The 19,038-nt window shown below is 42.8% G+C and overlaps 1 protein-coding gene and 1 pseudogene across 1 annotated transcript in view; one reads left to right on the top strand and one right to left on the bottom strand.

Annotated features, from left to right (window-relative positions):
- The window catches only part of Vps16A (vacuolar protein sorting 16), a 50,988-nt gene extending 37,018 nt beyond the window's left edge, over positions 1-13,970 (top strand). The window contains exons 18-23 of the mRNA XM_050179090.2: positions 4,273-4,377; positions 10,453-10,542; positions 10,898-11,067; positions 12,147-12,243; positions 12,324-12,427; positions 13,754-13,970. Coding sequence (XP_050035047.1) covers positions 4,273-4,377; positions 10,453-10,542; positions 10,898-11,067; positions 12,147-12,243; positions 12,324-12,427; positions 13,754-13,898 — 711 coding nt within the window. The 3' untranslated portion in view covers positions 13,899-13,970. The remainder of the gene's footprint in view (positions 1-4,272; positions 4,378-10,452; positions 10,543-10,897; positions 11,068-12,146; positions 12,244-12,323; positions 12,428-13,753) is intronic.
- LOC126531544 (piggyBac transposable element-derived protein 3-like) lies at positions 4,385-10,006 on the bottom strand (annotated as a pseudogene).
- Positions 13,971-19,038: the final 5,068 nt, after the last annotated feature.

Here is a 19,038-nt window from a genome sequence, read left to right on the forward strand (position 1 = left end):
GGACACATTTACTATCTGTCTCTCAAGGCCGACTGATCAAATCGATAACAAAAGCCCCTTGATAATGCGGCCAAAGCACCGCACTGACTATGCACGAAACGCAAAAAGCAATGAAATAGGCATGGAATGTTCCAAAATCCCGGCTCTGCTAGCACCGCATCGAAAGAGTGCGCGCATAGCTATATTTTGCGCCAAAAACTTGCTTTCACGCCAGAAACCAAATTAAAGTGATGGTTTTATTTTGTATGAAAGAGTATGAGTGCTGCAAAAACAGGTTCATGCCAAACAATAAAAGCAAAACAGACTGTGAAGCAACCCATGTCTAGAAATAAAGCAAAACCTTGAACATCGTTCAAGAAAAACAATATATGCCTCCTCTAAATAAGCTGAATCAGCAATCGGGATTCCTGCACAAGAAGTAAAAAAACATCAGATTTCAGTTTGCCCTTACTATCTATGAATTTGTAAGCTCTGTTGAACACCAGCTGCTGCCTAGAGGATGCATTCGAAAAGGTCTCCTTCTGCAGCCACGCAGTACTGAATCCGCTTTATCACATCTTCAGTGGCTTTCTTGATGACCGATGCTCGAATTCTATGGCAGGCATCCATTATCCTTGCCTTGAGCTAATCTGACATCCATCTCGATCATGCAAGCATGATCTTTTACATAACCTCAAAGAAAGAAATCGATTTGAGAGAGGTCAGCTGACCTAGCCCGTGCCTTCCAATCGATTGCGCATAAGAAGTCGCATCCAGCCAGTTGCGTGCTCAGCTACTGCTGTGTGTGGATGCCCCATCTTGCTGGTACCAGAGAGGTGGAAGACGTGACAGCGGGACTTTGCTGAGAAACTTATCAACCACTCCTTCAAGGATTTAGTCTATGCAACGCTGTCCAGTCAGTGTGTGATCGAAGAAGATGGGACTGATTATAGCACCGGCGTAAATTCCGCACCACACATTGAACAACCACTGGTACTTGTGCCGATTGTGCTTTACCCATTGTGGATTGGAGACCCTTGAATAGTGTACATTATGCAAATTTACCTGGGCCTTTCTGTAGAAATTGGTTTTATCTGTGCACATGATGTTGCTCATAAAGTCCGACGCACCCGCATTTGTGAGGACCCAATTCGAGAAATCAAGCCGGTTCTACAGGTCCCTATCTTCCAAGAATTGGTGCTGTTTAAGGTGGTACGGGTGAAAGGCCGTCATTTAGAATCCTCCAAACTGATGACTTGGAAATTGGTACATGGGCAGTCACGTCCCGCACACTAGCAAGAGGGTTTGAGGCCATAAATTGTAGAACATCCGTGTGTAAGCTAGGTCTCAATGATGGAATCCTTCGCCAGTGTTTCTTGATCCTGCCAGTTTGTCTCAGGTTTTCATAATTTCTGATGATAGTCAATGCGTTTGGTCGAGCACCACACTTCTATGACCAATATATATTTATGGCCTTCCTCTTGTCGCCATTTTCAGCTCCGAAGGCAAGGATCATGTTTTCCTTCTGCTCATTAGAGAAAGACATGGCAACTGGGACGAAACAAAACTCACCTTTAAACATTTTCACTGACGTTGTCAATTCGCTTTTGTGGTGACAGGTTTTGTGACAAAAAACAAAAAACCATCCATGCACTTTATCTATGCTAAGACAACAGCTATCACAGCTTGTTTCCAACTAACACCAAATGCGACGGATTAATTAGGCCGGGCCTGGCAGATACACCCTTTGGGGTGTATCTCTGCCACACAACAATAATCGTCACCCGCCTTGCTTGAGTTTCCTTTCTTGAAAACGCCGCGCCTGCTACTTTCCTGTCGGGAATGCTATGTCATGCTGATAACGCGCATGCTGTTCGTTACTGGAAAGTACCGGGCTCGCCGCGTTAAAGAAAGGAAATGCGGACAAGACAGATGATGATTATTGTTGTGTGGCAAAAGGGTGTAATTTTGCTTAAGAGTGTAAGGCACTAGCTCGATCACAATGTTTTTCTTTATTTCCTTTATTTTGTTCTGCCTAACTCACAAGGAGCCTGTTCGAGGGCGCTGCTTTATGATGCTGGTGCGAGCGCAGTCACGTGATATTCTCCATATTTCGCAGGGTTTATTTGTCAATCGTAAAAAATTTGTACGCAATTAGTACATCGCTGAAACTACCACAGTTAGATGTCCCTTGGCTGTACCTACAAATGCCTCATAGACACTTTGATAATTATGATAGTATGTGTCGAGTTAGATTATTAATTATTATATAAATACAATTACCTAATTAAATAGTACCGAAAAAATTACTGGCAGCTACTCCACTGTACTGTAAACAATATGCACTAGGTTTTCTTCGAGTAATGCATTGCTGTTTTTTAAATCTTGGTGGGTGATATTTAATTGGGACTCCCTGTACATATTTATGACCTCTGCATACAAATGAAGATGTTTCCATCCCTAATAAATGTTATGAATTATTAATGGTATTTTTTGTGAGTCGTTAGTATTGTTTACTGGAAAGAGAAGCAATACTGAGACACATATCATTCACGTGCATTTCAAACGCCGTTGATAAGACTCTGCCGAAGGGGTAACTGAAGTCTATAGGTTTTTTTCTAGGGTCAAAAAAGCACGCAAGGCAATTTGAAGCGAGGTGAACATACAGCAACAAGTTCATTCCCTGGCATAGGCTATTCATACCTTTAGAAATAATTATTTGGCTACCTCCTTCTCTTTCAAAAATATAATGAAATTTGTCCTGTATATATATTTAAATATATTGTGTACGTGCCAGGGTTCGTGCGGGTCCTTGAAACCCTTGAAAACCCTTGAATTTGAAAGGATCGTTTTCAAGGCCTTGAAAGTCCTGGAATTTTCGGAGGTCCTTGAAAATCCTTGAATTTCCTAAATTTTTATTTTTGATAAACTTCCAGTGATTGTATTCGAGAAAATTTCAACCCTCCTGAATTCCCGCTGCGATTTTGTTAAAAAACCCGGAATTCTCAGGCATTTTGAATTGTCTGGTAAAACTTGGGGAAAACTCGGGGAATTTGTGCTTCAATCAGGGAAAATTGGCTGTCATTTTATTGAAAGGGAACGAAAGTCGCGACCTGCTGCTGGCTCGAGTAAAAGAGAGGACTCGTTACGAATTGTCTTTGACGCCGTGTCGTTGGCTGGAGGAGTTGCCTGTGAACAGTCAAGAACCGACTTTTCCGGACGCCCGATTTTTGTGAAATGCCCGATATCACGGATGGCTTTCAGGCTCCACCACGCGTCCCATAGAGTCGATGTATAAGAACGTCTGTAATTTCAGACGTAAGAACCCTTCGCTGTCCGATTTTCCGGAGTTTCTGCCGCTACCGCAGGTCCCAAATGGCATTAATCAAAGTCATCACCGCCGTTTTGATTATCTCGCCCCCTCGAATTAACCGAGCGATCACGCACGCCGATCCGTTGGCAGCCGTAGCTACCACCGCGGCAACACTAGGCTTCGCTGCTTCGACTTTCGCTATTAAGGTTCTTGCCGTTCGGTGCCGTGTTCTTCATTGAAAGAATTCGCTGCTGTCTTTAATCGCACCAACTCCGCATCAGTAATCCTCACGTATGGCTTCGAAGTTTAGAAAGCATGGCGCGTTGCATAATGCTGGTTCCCGAAAGGCAGCTGCGCCTCAGCACAGCGATGCTACGCGGTGAAGCGTATGTGAAGTATTGCGGTGAAGCTTAACATGCGTGGGAAGGGGCAATTGTCACGGGACACAGTACGTATTCCATAATTATACACGCATGTATAATTATGGCCCTGCGTGTGGTCCTTGAAAGTCCTTAAAAACCCTTGAGTTTTTATCATATACACCAGCATGAACCCTGCGTGCATACTGTATACAGCGTAAATTTAAAACAATGTTGAAGTGAGAAGATACAGATGAGGCAGCCATCGCTGGTGCTTCTAATGTGCTTGTCCTCCTATTGTCAGGATTTGCAGAAATAAAGCAAAAGTGCGAATTAGAAGCCATGCGCATTCGCGCCAACAATAATGTAGTAAGCTACTAGCCACAATAAAATTTTAAGTGAAAAGGTTGAGGCAAGTCAAAAGAAATCTCAAATGATGTGAGTGAAAAAGCTCTAGTAATGACACTTTAGGTGTGTGTGTGGGGGTAAGGGAGGGTAGGCTTCCACATCGTCGGGGGGGGGGGGAGGCTAATCTGAGTACAAGGATACTATTAAAAAATTGAGTGAGAGCCGGCAAACAAAAAGATTTTGTGCACAGAGGTCATCAAACTTTCCACACAGGTCTGCAAAGAATGGGACCCGCAGAAATTGGAAAGTCTTCATGATCAGGAGGACAACTATGCTGGAATTGCAGAATGTAAAATTATTGAAAGTTACAAATTGACGGTGAGTTATTGCATGTAAACATCAGTTTGAAATCTCTTAGTTTAGTCTTTTCATGAACTTGTTGTTTGTTGGACATAAGGATACATTACTGTATGTACAATAATTTACTCTTAGTAGTAAAACACTGTTAAACTGCTGCCTGACAAAGTCAAACAAAGCCTTTTTACATATGCATCATACAAGTCAAAGCTTTTCTTGAATTCTTCAGCTGTCTAGTGCCTTGATATTACAGCAGCATTTATAGATGAATAAAATTGTCATGCATTGTTTTTAAGTCATGAAACTGATTGATTGAGCCTGCCGAAACCATGCCTGGCCTATAGGGTATTTGTATAGAGCCAACAACCCTTACCGCAGTCAGGTGAGACTGGTTTCCAGCCGCTATTATAAGAAAAACTGGCTATAGTAGCCAGTTGCCTGTCCCACTGCATGCTTGTATGTTTTGTACTGTTTCTCCAGTGTTCCTTCAGTGAAATTCGATATGCCGACCTACTTTTGTATGCTGCTATACAAGCAGTGTGTCTATGTGTACAGTTCCAGCCATTGCACATATGAAAAGTGAACAACATTCAATATGGTATGCAATGCACCAACTTTAGCTGCGAATTTGGCCACTGCGTAACCATTCCAACCATTCACCCGTACTTCTCACTAATTGTAACAGTTATGTACAGCCTGTTGATACATCAGTCACTCAGTATATACTTAAAGGAATGTGTATAGCCATACACATGGATAGTGATTCATTTTCAGCATTCATGAGCTACAGCACCATCATAAGACATGCATCACCCACCTGTAGCAACATAAGTGACAGTAGCTATGTTCCTTTAGCCAAGGGGTGAGCTGCCAGGCAGCAGTAGTTGCAACAAGCTGAATTGATCACACTGCTGAGTACTCTTAATGTTTGCGACACCACGCTTTGGCAATGCTTGATCACCACGCAGGATCACTACAATAATACATATTACATTCTGCAGTGCTTAGTTTGTTTCCCTTTTTTTCGTATACTTTGCTCCGATGGAATCTGGAATGACATAAGACTTGACAAAGAAGATGATGTGGCTCCTGCAGTCATGGCCTCCCTCGAGCTGCCTTCGCATTGTATACTCTGTTTCATACATAGCAGGCAATGCTAACAAGGCTAGAGAGATTTCTCTCGCACCTTGCATCCGCAACCAAATAATTTTGCGTCGCAGATGAATGAAAGATATTAACCCTTTCAGACGCCGCTGGCTATTTCCTACAAACAAATTTTTTCTGTTTCTACTATATATATTTCACCAAATAAGATGATTTGGAAGGCTAATGACGAAAATACAAGAGTAGTTTATTTTTTACAGTCGTGTACACAATTGTGTACATAGCGTCATAGAGGTCAAGAATCGGGAACAATCTTTCAAGTGTGAAATTTCTTGCAAAAAACTCTTGTTCGCCGTTTGCAACCTTCATACTTGCATCTAGAAGGAAGGGTTTGGTCCTGGGCTGCTGGCCAATGGTCCACACCATCATAGCGTGCATCCGAGCAAAGCCGTCGAATGTGTGCATTCTTCTCATGAGGAACATCTGTCGGAACGTCTTCGTAGGACGGCCTCCCACGCTTCCTTGTATTAGGCACACTGCTGATGAGGGCCTCCACGATTTGCAGGCAGAAGTGCAGGAGATCAAGCAGCTTTGACCGTTGTGTGTGCGTTGTCATGTAAGTACTCTATCCAAGCATTACAGACGGCCAAGTCTACAAAATGAAATATCGCCCTCAGGGTCCACTTTTTTTACCTGATCTTGATGCGGTATAGGCTCAGCAGAAAGTCCATCTTGTCAACACCTCCCACGTTTCGATTGTACTTGGCAACGATCTCGGGCTGTTTCACAAATATGTGCTCACGCTTGGTTTTGTCCCACCTCTTGACATCCTCTTCCTCACCAATGCCAACAAAGTTTGATGCAACAGACACAGCATTGTTGTCTTTCCAGACCACCACTACGACACCACCACTTGTGACGTATTCAGCGAAGTATCCTCGTGGCTTCTTGTTCATCACTTTTTTTGATTCAGGAGGGCACTTGCTTAGCCTGTTTTTTTCTCACTGTTCCAGCTGCCAAAATTTTGTAATGTCGTAGTCTGCGAAGGAGGGGCACTGATGTAAAGTAGTTATCAAAATAAAGCTGATAATTACATCCAGAAGGAATTCTTTTAGACAAATGCAAGACAACGCCAGAACAAAGACCGTAGTCTTTCTTCAGCTCAGCAGGAATCGTGCTTTCTCCCTGGTATACCGCAAAGTCGTATAGTAAACCGCTTCTACCACATAGAGCAAACACTTTTATTGCCCAGGGAGATGGCTTACCTTTCATGTACTGTTTTATAGAAAGCTGGCCCTTGAAAGGGATCATTTGCTCATTGATTGAGCATTCTTCCTCAACAGCTAGCTCCAAGCATCGCTTTGTGGAAATCGGAATCTTCTGGAACAGTGTGCAGATTATTTCGAAGCTTGAAAATGCGCTTCTCGGTCATAGTTTCACTGATGAGTGGAGCCTTCATCATCGGGTTCCACTAGAGCCCCACTCGAGGCAAATGGACGACACCCATCATGATGTGCATTCCGAACAACTTCCTTATTTCATCGGCTGTTGTGTTTACGTTATGCGGAGTTGAGTGCACGCTATACAGATTAGTGTTTTCGGCTATCACCTTGAAAACTGACTCGGGCACGTATCTGGAAAAGTACATGTACGGCGTACACGTTTCACCTGCGTCCGGAGGGCACTCGTCGTGACCACTGAAGTCGGTGTCTGATGGGGGCACGCAAAGTCTCTTTTTCCACTGAAAGTATTTAGGTATGTTGCCTTCTGCACTTATCTCTTTCAATGGCGACCTCTGATGCTCCTCTTCTTCATCTTCGCTGGGACTCTGTGTGTTACCATCATTTTCCCGCGGAACGTCTTCCTGTGGAACATTGTCTTCATCGTCGCTTTCACCGATATCGGACACATTCCCCAAAGCAATCTTTTCCAGTAGTCGATCAGCTGTTTCTTTGGTTGCATGATGCAACTTTGGTTTGTAGGATGACGAGAAAGGAAAGCCCATAAAATCTGGAAAATAGTAGTAACGTACGCAGTTAGACAGAAATTGGCGCCCGGTCGACTTTACTTCCAGTATCACGCTATCTACACAATTTTGACCATGCACTGAATGCGCCGCTGGCAAGGAAGTCTTTCAAGTAATGCTGAATAATTCAACATACGTATATATTTTCATGTGAGGCATTGTTTCTATAATTTTTTAGAGCCGTAATACCTCTGAGAAAAAAAGAAATAATCAAAAAAGTTCACCTGCGGAAGCCGTCGCATGCGCCACCATGTTGTTTGTTTTTGGTCATATTTGCTCAACTATCTGCCAGATAACCCTGAAAACTTCAGTGTTATCCGCTTTATCCCTGCTGCTGTTTATGATGTACATGGTGAGGATGGAGAGGGCACTAGAAGGAAGTAATATCGGGTTTAATCTCTCATACAAACAGGCGGGTACAGTAGTAAAGCAGCAACTCCCAGGTTTAGTTTATGCGGACGACATTGTGTTGCTAGCTAACAAGCAAAGGGATTTGCAATGTCTGGCTAATATCTGTGGACAGGAAGGCAACAATTTAGGTTTGAAATTTAGTGTTAGAAAATCAGGTGTTATGGTATTCAATGAAAACAGTGAACAGACAGTGGAAATACAGGGCCAAGAAATACCTCGGGTAACAGAATATAAATGCCTTGGTATATGGATAAATGAAGGCAGTAGATATATGGAAACACAGGAAAAAAACCATAACAGTAAAGGGGAAGAGAAATGCAGCCATAATGAAGGACAGAGCGCTATGGGGATACAATAGGTACGAGGTCCTCCGAGGTATGTGGAAAGGTGCAATGGTTCCAGGACTTACTTTTGGAAATGCGGTTGTTTGCTTTAAATCAGGGGTACAATGAGGACTCAACGGGAACCAAAGGTCAGTGGGTCGCCTCGCATTGGGTGCTCATGGGAAGACTACAAATGAAGCTATGCAGGGTGATAAGGGCTGGACTAGTTTTGAAGTGAGGGAAGCTCACAGTAAAGTTTAGTATGAAGAATGGCTGAGGAATGTGAAAGAAAGTAAATGGGCTGGGAGAGCGTTCAAGTACCTGTACAGAAAAAACATTGATTCACAGTGGAGGAAAAAAACTAGGAAGCTTACCAGCAAGTATGCGGCCTGTAGGGTGGACAACACAGCAACAAAGAAGGTCAAGTGGAAAGTCAGAGAGGCTGAAATAATCTCATGGGTGGCGGCAATGGAAAAGAAACCTGCCATGAGTAACTACTTAAGAGGAAAAAACGAAATCAGGAAAGAAACCATTTATGATAACTCAAAGGGAAGTTCATTACTTTTCGAAGCGAGATCGGGATGCCTTAGAACACGCACCTATAGAGCGAGATATAAGAAGGAAGAAGAAGCATGTGCTTGCTGCAGTAAAGCTAGGGAAACGACGGAGCATGTTTTATCAGAATGTGAATACCCAGCGGTCGATACAGGCACCACTGGCCTCCTTGAAGCCCTTGGGTTCAGCGGGAGTAGTGGTAAAGGAAACATGTCCGCAATAGGCATTAGTAAGAGGCGATTGGAGGATTGGTGGGAGAAAAGTCGGGAAACGACAAAAGTCGGAGATGTACAAAAGCACAGTTCGCAATAGGGGATCAGAAAATTTGGGCGTGGTAGTTCATAGTGTTTTTTTTTTTTTTTTTATTGTTTAACCTAGGTAGGACATTAGGCAGTATAATAGCAAGAGCTTGGTGGCGCAACCCACCGCCCCGTTCCAAAGAGGACGCTCATAACATCCATCCATCCATTACCAGACAAGAGCACAAAAATGAGCCAAAACTATCGAAAATCTCGAGTTTTGGCATTTGTTTCTGTAAAAGCCGCAAGATTGAAATGTACACAATTGTGTACATAGCGTCTGAAAGGGTTAAGTGTGCTTTAAATAGATCTCTTACTTTTACATTGCAAAATATGATGCGTATGTTACATGAAAGGCATATTTAGTTGTAATCTCTGAAGTAGTCAGTTCGTCAAAAATGTTGCAGATCAAGAGCAGCTGCTCTGCAAAATGCACAATGAGACTTCTACGACCGCACTCCTTGCATCGCTTCCATAGTGTTGCCTACAATCTATGAACTTGTATTTGCAGGGCCATGGTATGTGGCAAACAAGCTTTGTGTGTGTGTGTGTCGGAACACAACAGCAAACTCAGTGAGACCTGTAGCAGAGCCCGCGTGGTGCATGAATTATTACTGCACTCGTCGTGCTCTCGTACATGTCTATCCTTTGTAATGTTGAGGCAAACCCAATGTTGCTTTGCATGTGCAAACAGTTGCTGGCATTATGCAAAAGGTCTATAGTGCACGCTGTTGTTCAGGGCAAACAGGTTTACAGAGGCATCCTGGGGATTTAGTCGTGCAACAGCACTACCACTGCTGTCATTGTAGAGTGACTCACGTTTAAGGGACACTAAAGAGAAACACGAAATCAGTTTAGAAACTTGTCCCCTTTACAGCACACTGCATTCCATCTTTGTCAACAAAAATTTAACTAGGCCATATTCCCTGACATTGCAGCAAACTGGCATGGAAACTTCAAGGTAGCGGCGCCAGCTGTCTATCGTTTTTGCATCTTTTCTGACTTACCGAGCCTCCTTTCGTGATAGGAGTCTACCGCACTGACTCTGAACTCTGCTTCTGGACTCTGTCCCTGGCCTCATCTACTGCCCCGCATTCTCTATGTTTAAGAGGCCACGCCATGCACCTCACCTCCGGCATCTTTATGACCACCTGTTACTGTGTATAGAACACAGATGTGGACAAATCATCACAACAAATAAATGTTTTCACAATAAGAGTGTTTTTGTTTTCTTGTACTGTAAAAGCGTAATTTACTAAATCAGCTAATTCTCTTTAGTGTCCCTCTAAAACACACACTTTTGAATTGTGTGCACAGACATTTTGCTCACAGTTTCGCAGAAATGCAGGATGTTTATGCTTGCTGCAAACTGTTTCAGCGTACCGAGCAGCGAATCGCTTGTTTACAAGCAGCTGCTGCCAAGTACAAGCAGGGGAGCAAGAAAGGAAGCAACGACTTCTGCGCTGTGGTGAGGAAATTGCAGTGTACTCTACGTAGACCGGTCATGGTGAAGTGCCATTCTCAAGTACCTTGACCTCATATTTCAGTGCAGTTTTTGGACAGTTTAGTGCAGTAGCTCATAGTGGTGACAACACATTTCTGCTGCTTACTCTGTCAGCACTGTTGGCGGCTGCGAGACGTTAAGGTTGATGAGATGTGTACCCATCAACAAATATTTTTATAAATGTTTGTTAAGCTGTTAAATGAAAGTCATGGCCCAAGAAGTGACCTATTAAGAATAAAGCTCATGCAGAGGCTAACAACCGAAATTTGAGGACAAATTTTGTGACAAGTGCTTCTATTCCTGTGATGTTTGGTTACAGCAAACAGAGGACCAAATGAGGTTGATGAGGTACCAGCTGAAACTGGAGGACAAGTTTCATGATAAGTTCCTTGACCTGTCGGTGCATGAGACAATGCAGCGGCTCATGGAAATTGGGGAGATGAAGTTAGCCGAGGAGCTTTGCAAAGACTTCAAGGTGCCTGATAAAAGGCAAGTTACAAGATCTCTCTAGAGTTTCACTTGAAGTGGCAGCAGCATTGCAACATTGAGAGCTCATTTGCTAGTGAGCATTTTTCTAAGTGATGTCAAGATTTGTTAGAAGTGCTATCAAGTTTCCCACTTTAGATTAAGAGTAAACATTATTTCTCTGATGTGTTGCTAAAGTAGCGAGTGTACAAGGTAGAGCGTACAAAGTGAAGTTTTAATTGCCATTCCAAAAAAATAATTCCTGTATGGTGGGCAAGAAATGTGCTTTGTATTCTGAAGATAACATTGCATGTAAATTCAGACACCCACCTTCTGGTATTGACTTTAATTTTGACACCAACCAGCAAAGATGTCGATGTTTCTAAATGAGGATATCCTTCTAATGTATGGCTGTGCCATAATCTGGAATGAATGGTTGACTATTCTGTCAAGCGATGCCCAATAGCAATTTAAGAAATGCTAAAGAGTCTGTTACTGTTCCTTGCAGTAGTGCAAATAAGGTTCTGGGGTATACATGTATACTTTTATTTGCATGTTTGAAGTTCAGTATGCCTATGTTTTATGTATGTTAGGGCCTTAAACACTTCATTTAAGGTACTTTCACTTTACATTGATATTGGCAAGTAGCTGCATTCTGTCTTGCTTTCTATTGTATTCATCTATTATGATGTGCTGTAGTATTTGGCATGGCTCCTTTTGTTTTAATGACATGTAACGTGACTGTAAACATTTGTAATTCAAAGTTTGAAGACATGTCTTTTCACATTTGCATACCATATTTCAGAATTTTAAACTTTAGCGTGTGGTATCCATTTCGAAAGGCTGATATTGGGTGATAAAAATAATCTTAGTATGTCAGCACTCTGGCTATTTTGCAGCTATTCTCAAAATTGTACATGAACTTTAAGAATACTCTTGAATTTGGCATTTTCATTGATGCTTTGGCTGCTCACTTCAGGTAGTGGCAGTGGCAATGAGGAGAGAAATTGCAAATGTGCAGCATATTTATCTGATTGATAGTTATTGAGCTTTCACAGCATGAAATATAGTGTTTTAATACCTTGATATATGCTCTTGCCCAGGTTTTGGTGGCTTAAAATAAAGGTGTTGGCTGAGAAAGAGCATTGGATAGAACTGGAAAAGTTCTCCAAATCAAAGAAGTCACCCATTGGATATGAGGTGAGTGTAGCTGGCGCATTTTACATCATTAATATTCCAGCTCGCTGGTATGTGAGCTGTTTGTTGTTGTTCTTTTTCAGCCTTTCGTAGATATTTGCTTGGAGCACAGAAACAAGTTTGAAGCACAAAAGTACATGCTAAAGGTCAAGGAGGAGAACAAAGTCAGATACCTTGTGAAGATTGGGTATGTGCCTTCGTCACTGTAGTTTCATGGTATTTGGTTACCTAGTGCCATGGTGTTCAGTTAGGCCCTCATTTTATCTCACTCTTGCCACTGGTGCTGCAATTAGCCAGCCAAGGCTCTTGTTCCTGTTGCTGACCTTGTCATTTAGCTGGTGTCTTGTGTCTTCCCTGTTGTATATCTTCCAGTGTTCTGGAAACATGGTAGTAACATTTGTGAGTGGAAATAATTGCATGATTTTTGCATGACTAATGCTACCGTCTACTGCATCTTTGCATATTTCCTGTATGTGATTAGTCTAATTTATTTAAAGTCTCATTTTTTTTTTTGTATTACCTAATCATAGTCCTAAGAAGTACTGAATAATGGCCGAGTTGGTATTATATACAGATGAAGAATAGCGAGGTACATTAGGGACTTCTTTCTTGTTCCTTGTTGATTGTGTTATTGTTCATCAGTAAACATAGTTTAGTGCCAAAATAAGTACAAAATGCTGACATTTCAGTGTCTTGAGGTGTTATCACTTGATTTTTTTTTTTTTTTACCAACTGGAAGCGTATCACCTTAGTTTACTAAGACAACTCGCACATTTGTTCCTTTTAGTATATATAAACAATCCAGTGCATGGAAAGACAGTTAGCAAATTACGCATTCTTATGATACTGCGTAAAGCTATATAATTAGTGTGTCTATTTTAATGGGAATAACTGATCAATTATTTTGGACATCCTGGGCTTCGGTCATTTTTTTGCACAGAAGCGAAAACGTTTTAGTGCGTGTCAAAGTATTGCTGCTGTGAGTTGAGTAGTGATTGTCCCTCACACCATACATGTTGAGTAAACTACAATGAGAAAGAGGTTGACTAAGGTGAAGCATATGGTATGTACTAGTATAACCAACCACAAGAGAATATGAATGGTACAACACCATTTTGAACTTACTTTCATGTTTGCAGCACTTATGTTTTGGAAAGCTGACATCAGATAACACTACAAACATTAGGGCAGACAGCACATCCTTCTTGTTTTGCCTAGTTATTTATAGCCATAGAAGAATACAAGTGCAGCACTTTACAAATAAGAATAGACATTTCCTTGAACTATTAAATCAGAGTTCATTATAAGGTTGCCCTCTTCACATGTGAATGCATGTTCTGCTGGGCCCAGAATGTGTTGTCAGTGCTTAGGTTCTTAAAGCCTTTACTAAAATATCTTAAGCTTTGTGTGGTTAGGATTTTTGTTTGGTCTATCAACATTTAAGCACTGGTTGTTGCCTTTCATGTGATTTAGTGACTGATGCATACAAATAAAAAATACTTTTCTTTGACAGCAATTTGGAGGAAGCTGCGAAGGTTGCCTTTGAGCAGAAGGACGAGGGTGCTTTGAACTTTATCCTGGCAAAGTGCACAGCGGCCAACCGTGCAGTCAGTGAAAAAATCGCCACTATGAAACAGCAACTGGCTGGCAAGCGATAGCTTGTCGATTATGTATAATTATGTCGTGTTGTATATATTCCAGTATTAAAACCAGTTGTTTATGCCACTCCATATTTTGTTTATTGATTGTGCCAAGGTTTATTTTTGTACCTAGATAGTTCTGATGTCTGCCGATTTTAAAGTAGTACTGTTAAACTTCGATATAACGAAGTAGGTAAAATCGGCAAGTTGCTTCGTTATATCGAAATGTTGTTGTATTGAAATTAGACCTTTTATGCAAGTAAGTACAGTCACCGATCGATTTTTCTTGCACGGAAAGTGGCCGCAGGATTTTCCGAGTTACTGGGCAGTCGAAAAAAAGCTCATTTGAATGAGAAAATTCATTTTGATGAATTTGGGAGTCGGCGACAAATGATGCAGTTTCATGCCACTTCGACGATATCTTTACATAGGCGGTACGAATTAAGCGAAGCCAGCGACGCTTTCGCGTGCACTCCGCCCCCGCGGCAGATAGCGTTGCCAGCACTGGGATGACGCTATCATGAAAAGCGCCGGCAGCGGGGAACGAATGCTTCGTCTGCCTCTCGCTCCAACGAGTCACCGAAACTCGAGATTACGCAACCTTCAATACTCAACGCGCGGGAAGACAGCTTACATGATGCCACGCCCACTCTTCACACAAGCGGCAGATTACCTCTTAAGCAGGGTGCGCAGCTACGTATATGCTCAGCCGCGCTTACAACCATGCGCAGCCACGGCCGAGACGCGTGCCAGCATGCGTGCCAGAAATCGCGACCCGCACCTACTTACCCACCTCCCTCGCCCATCCCTCACGGGCACTTGAACGCGTTTCCGCGAACTCGCCCCCCTCCCCCTCTTTCCCTTTGCTCGCGCTAGGAGGCGGAACTCGTACGTGAAGCGCATAGTTCCGCCGCCGTGATCCAGCTCTGCAGCGAAGCCACTCCTCGCGCGCGCAGGAGCCAAATGCCGCGCGGTGTTCCGCCTTTTTCTCTGGTGGTCGCGAGCTACAAGCGCCAATTGTTCGCAGGCGCTTAGCAAAGGGCACTTGTTAATACAGGCTACGCTCGAACGAGTCATTCGTGCAGCCGGAGGGGGTGGGCTTCCAACCAACCGAAACTTTGTATGTACCTATGTAAACACGCATATACAAACACACACACGAACGTACAAATATGGGGTGAGAACGCCTTCGATTCCCCAAAATAATATACTCCCGTGGCTCGAACAGCTCCAAAGTTCGCTCGCAAACGCGCAGTACGTTGCCACAAACAGCGGTGCAATGATTTTCAGCATGCATATGAAGTTGTCTTATCATGGCCAGAAAGCAAGAAATGTTTTAAAGAGTGTTTAAAACTTAACACACGTAAGGTGGACACTTAGCGCATTTTGGCTGCCGAAACCAGCCGATTAATGACCGTCGCCAAGAGAGCTATCGTGCCTGCAGTTATGTCAGTGACCGTTAACAGAGCGCCATTTATCACTAACCATCGTTCACAACAGCTGCACGTTTTCGATACATGCGGTGCAGACACAGATTTAAGCGCATTTCAAATGTTGACATGTGCACATTTTAAGCAAAGCTTACTTTTATTTACTATTACTATTTAGTAGTACTTACTATTTAGTAGTGCTTAATATTTAGTAGCAGCAAATCTGCAAATAGAAAAAGATTCAAGATGCAAGAGCTTCTAGCTGCTCCTCTGAACGCACGATCGACGGTCCACTGATTGCAATGGCGATGGTACTGACGGAAACGACGAGTTCGCATGAGTCGGCGATGCGCCCGTAAAGTTGGCTTCGCAGCGGCGCGGATCATTTGACGTCATTTTTCGCGCTCGGCCAATAGCGGTGCGAGCGGCGCCGGAAAAGGTATGCGCAACTCTGCTCCCTGCGGGAGCATATACAGGAACACTAGTGAAGCCATCTTTCTCGCCCTATCACACTTTCGCTTGCACCTAAAGCACAAGGTGCGCGGGGCGCCACAGGATCCTATCGCACTTGGACTTTATACGGAACATGACGCGGCTTCACTTCGGCGGTCGCTTTTGTCGCGCCGCGCGCTATTTGAGAGGTGGGTTTGCAAGCAGCCGCTTGTAATTCAATCATTTGACCATCTGTGTCCGTCGAAGTTTCCATTTATTGTCTCTGCACTCCTTTGCTGCGGAAGCGAAATTTCGTTCTATTGAAATCGTATGCACACCTCGTTATATTGAGGTTCTAATTACATGATGGACAAGAGGTTATGAAACGTTATATGCTTTGTTATATCGAGAATTTCATTATATTGAGGCTTAATAGTACTTATTTATATTTTTAATTGGCTAAATCATCAATTAAAATTTCTGTTTATGAAGGCTGCTGGACAGTAACTGTCTTCTTTCTAACTTGGTCAGTGTTCCACCCATGCTTTATCATGGTTTATGTGAATGCGATAGGATTGTCCTTATCCTTGGACGAGTCTTGCGTACTGTGTGATTTGCATGCACTATTCACATTTATTGCATCTCAGAATTGTGAAAAGTGTACAGCTGCATAACGAATCAAGAATTTACAGTTCTCCAGCAAGTTCCTTCAAGTTTACAGAATGTGAACCCCTTGCGAGAACTCTCTTCAGAAACATCCTATATCAGAACGTGAACCGTTTCATGACTGCCATATTTGGAAAGCATCTGTCCAGCCATTTGACAAATATAACCAGACTAACACATTGTAAAAAAAAAAATGAAGGAAGAAGTGAACCCACTATACAACGACATACTGACACCAAGAGCAAACAACCAGCTGTCTACATTCCAACTTCTGTCAACCAAAGGACCAGGCAGGATTCCGTAAAGGGTACTCAACAATAGACCATATTCACACTATCAATCAGGTGATAGAGAAATGTGCGGAATATAACCAACCGTTATATATATAGCTTTCATTGATTACGAGAAAGCGTTTGATTTTGTCGAAACCTCAGCAGTCATGGAGGCATTGCAGAATCAGGGTGTAGACGAGCCGTATGTAAAAATACTGAAAGATATCTATAGAGGCTCCACAGCCACCGTAATCCTCCATAAAGAAAGGCGTCAGGCAGGGAGATGCGATCTCTCCAATGCTATTCACAGCGTGTTTACAGGAGGTATTCAGAGACCTGGATTGGGAAGAATTGGGGATAAAAGTTAATAGAGAATACCTTAGTAACTTGCGATTCGCTGATGATATTGCCTTGCTTAGTAACTCAGGGGACCAATTGCAATGCATGCTCACTGACCTGGAGAGGCAAAGCAGAAGAGTGGGTCTAAAAATTAATCTGCAGAAAACTAAAGTAATGTATAACAGTCTCGGAAGAGAACAGCAATTTACAATAGGTAGCGAGGCACTGGAAGTGGTAAGGGCAGGTAGTGACGGCGGATCCGGATCATGAGACAGAAATAATCAGAAGAATAAGAATGGGCTGGGGTGCGTTTGGCAGGCATTCTCAGATCATGAACAGCAGGTTGCCATTATCCCTGAAGAGAAAATTGTATAATAGCTGTGTCTTACCAGTACTCACCTACGGGGCAGAAACCTGGAGTCTTACGAAAACGGTTCTACTCAAATTGAGGACGACACAACGAGCTATGGAAAGAATGATGGGTGTAACGTTAAGGGATAAGAAAAGAGCAGATTGGGTGAGGGAACAAACGCGAGTTAATGACATCTTAGTTGAAATCAAGAAAAAGAAATGGGCATGGGCAGGACATGTAATGAGGAGGGAAGATAACCGATGGTCATTGAGGGTTACGGACTGGATACCAAGGGAAGGGAAGCGTAGCAGGGGGCGGCAGAAAGTTAGGTGGGCGGATGAGATTTAAGAAGTTTGCAAGGACGACATGGCCACAATTAGTACATGACCGGAGTTGTTGGAGAAGTATGGGAGAGGCCTTTGCCCTGCAGTGGGCGTAACCAGGCTGATGATGATACTAGAACACCTTACACATATTATTCAAAGTTCCAGCACAGGTTCACTCAGAAGTGTTTCAAGATGTATGCAACATGTTTCAAATATTATTTTCAGTGCTTTACTTTTGATTCTGTATCTTGACATGCACGGTTTGTGCACACAGCGCCTGAACGGGATGCGAGATTCCTTAGTTGAGATCTCAATTCCTAGCCCAGGGACCAAGCTCAGCACAACTGCCTTTTCAAAGCAGTCACTGTACAAAGCTAATCATGAACGTTTTGCCATACTGAGCAAACACTCCCTCATGAATGTAGCTCTGTGGCAGCATGTTGCCCTAATACTTCCTCCTGGATTTCCTCATGCTGTGCATTGGTTGGAATAATTAGATGAAATGTTGCTGTTCAGGCTGTTTACATGTGCGTTAACCCTCTCCACACCGCATTTCCTCGAAAGTGCATAGTCAAGCCGCATTTCCAATGCAAGCATTGAAGCATCCAAAAATAAAGACTACAGGGAGGCCATCTAGTGTCAAAAGCTGCAACTACAAGGAACTTAACAGATGATCATATGTTCTAGCTGAACATACTTTTGCTCATGATGACTATACTCGTCAGCAGTACAAAGAGGGTTTTTAAAGCTGCTTCGGAAGCTCGGGAAGGAAAATATTGCAGTGTATTCCTTCTTTGCAAGTGTTTTTTAATATAACTTTTGATATGGCAAAAACCACTTAGTCCTTAACGAATGGCTGAACAATGAAATCCTTAATCACTATCCTTCCTTATTTTTTCTTTAACTGCAAATGGCGGTTTATGGAAGTTCTTGTAGCGAGAAATGCTTTTGTCTGTCTCCCTTTTTTTACTGTGAATCTTTTTTTCGTTTTTGTTTGTGTCCTATATTCCCCTCATCAGCTATGCACACTAGCTAGCCCAACAGTTGGTCCTTCCAGCAATTTCTGTAGCATTTTGCATGGTGGAATCTCCATCACTGCACTAAATGACTTTTCCGATTGCTGCACCCCTTGGCCATGATTTGCCGTCTGCCTAGCTCTTTACTCACAGAGGGCACTGCTGTTGCATTTTGAGGGCAGGATCGTTGCAGGCAGCAGTAACATAACCAGATAATCAGAGATCAGCAGAGTGCTAGATTTTGACTTATTATTGTTAATATTGATGTATATTTATCATCACTACAATTCAAAAGGGATGCCATTAGACATTGTAATCATGTCGT

The sequence above is a fragment of the Dermacentor andersoni genome, chromosome 5 (genome assembly GCF_023375885.2).
Source record: "Dermacentor andersoni chromosome 5, qqDerAnde1_hic_scaffold, whole genome shotgun sequence".
Taxonomy (NCBI): Eukaryota; Metazoa; Arthropoda; class Arachnida; order Ixodida; family Ixodidae; genus Dermacentor; species Dermacentor andersoni.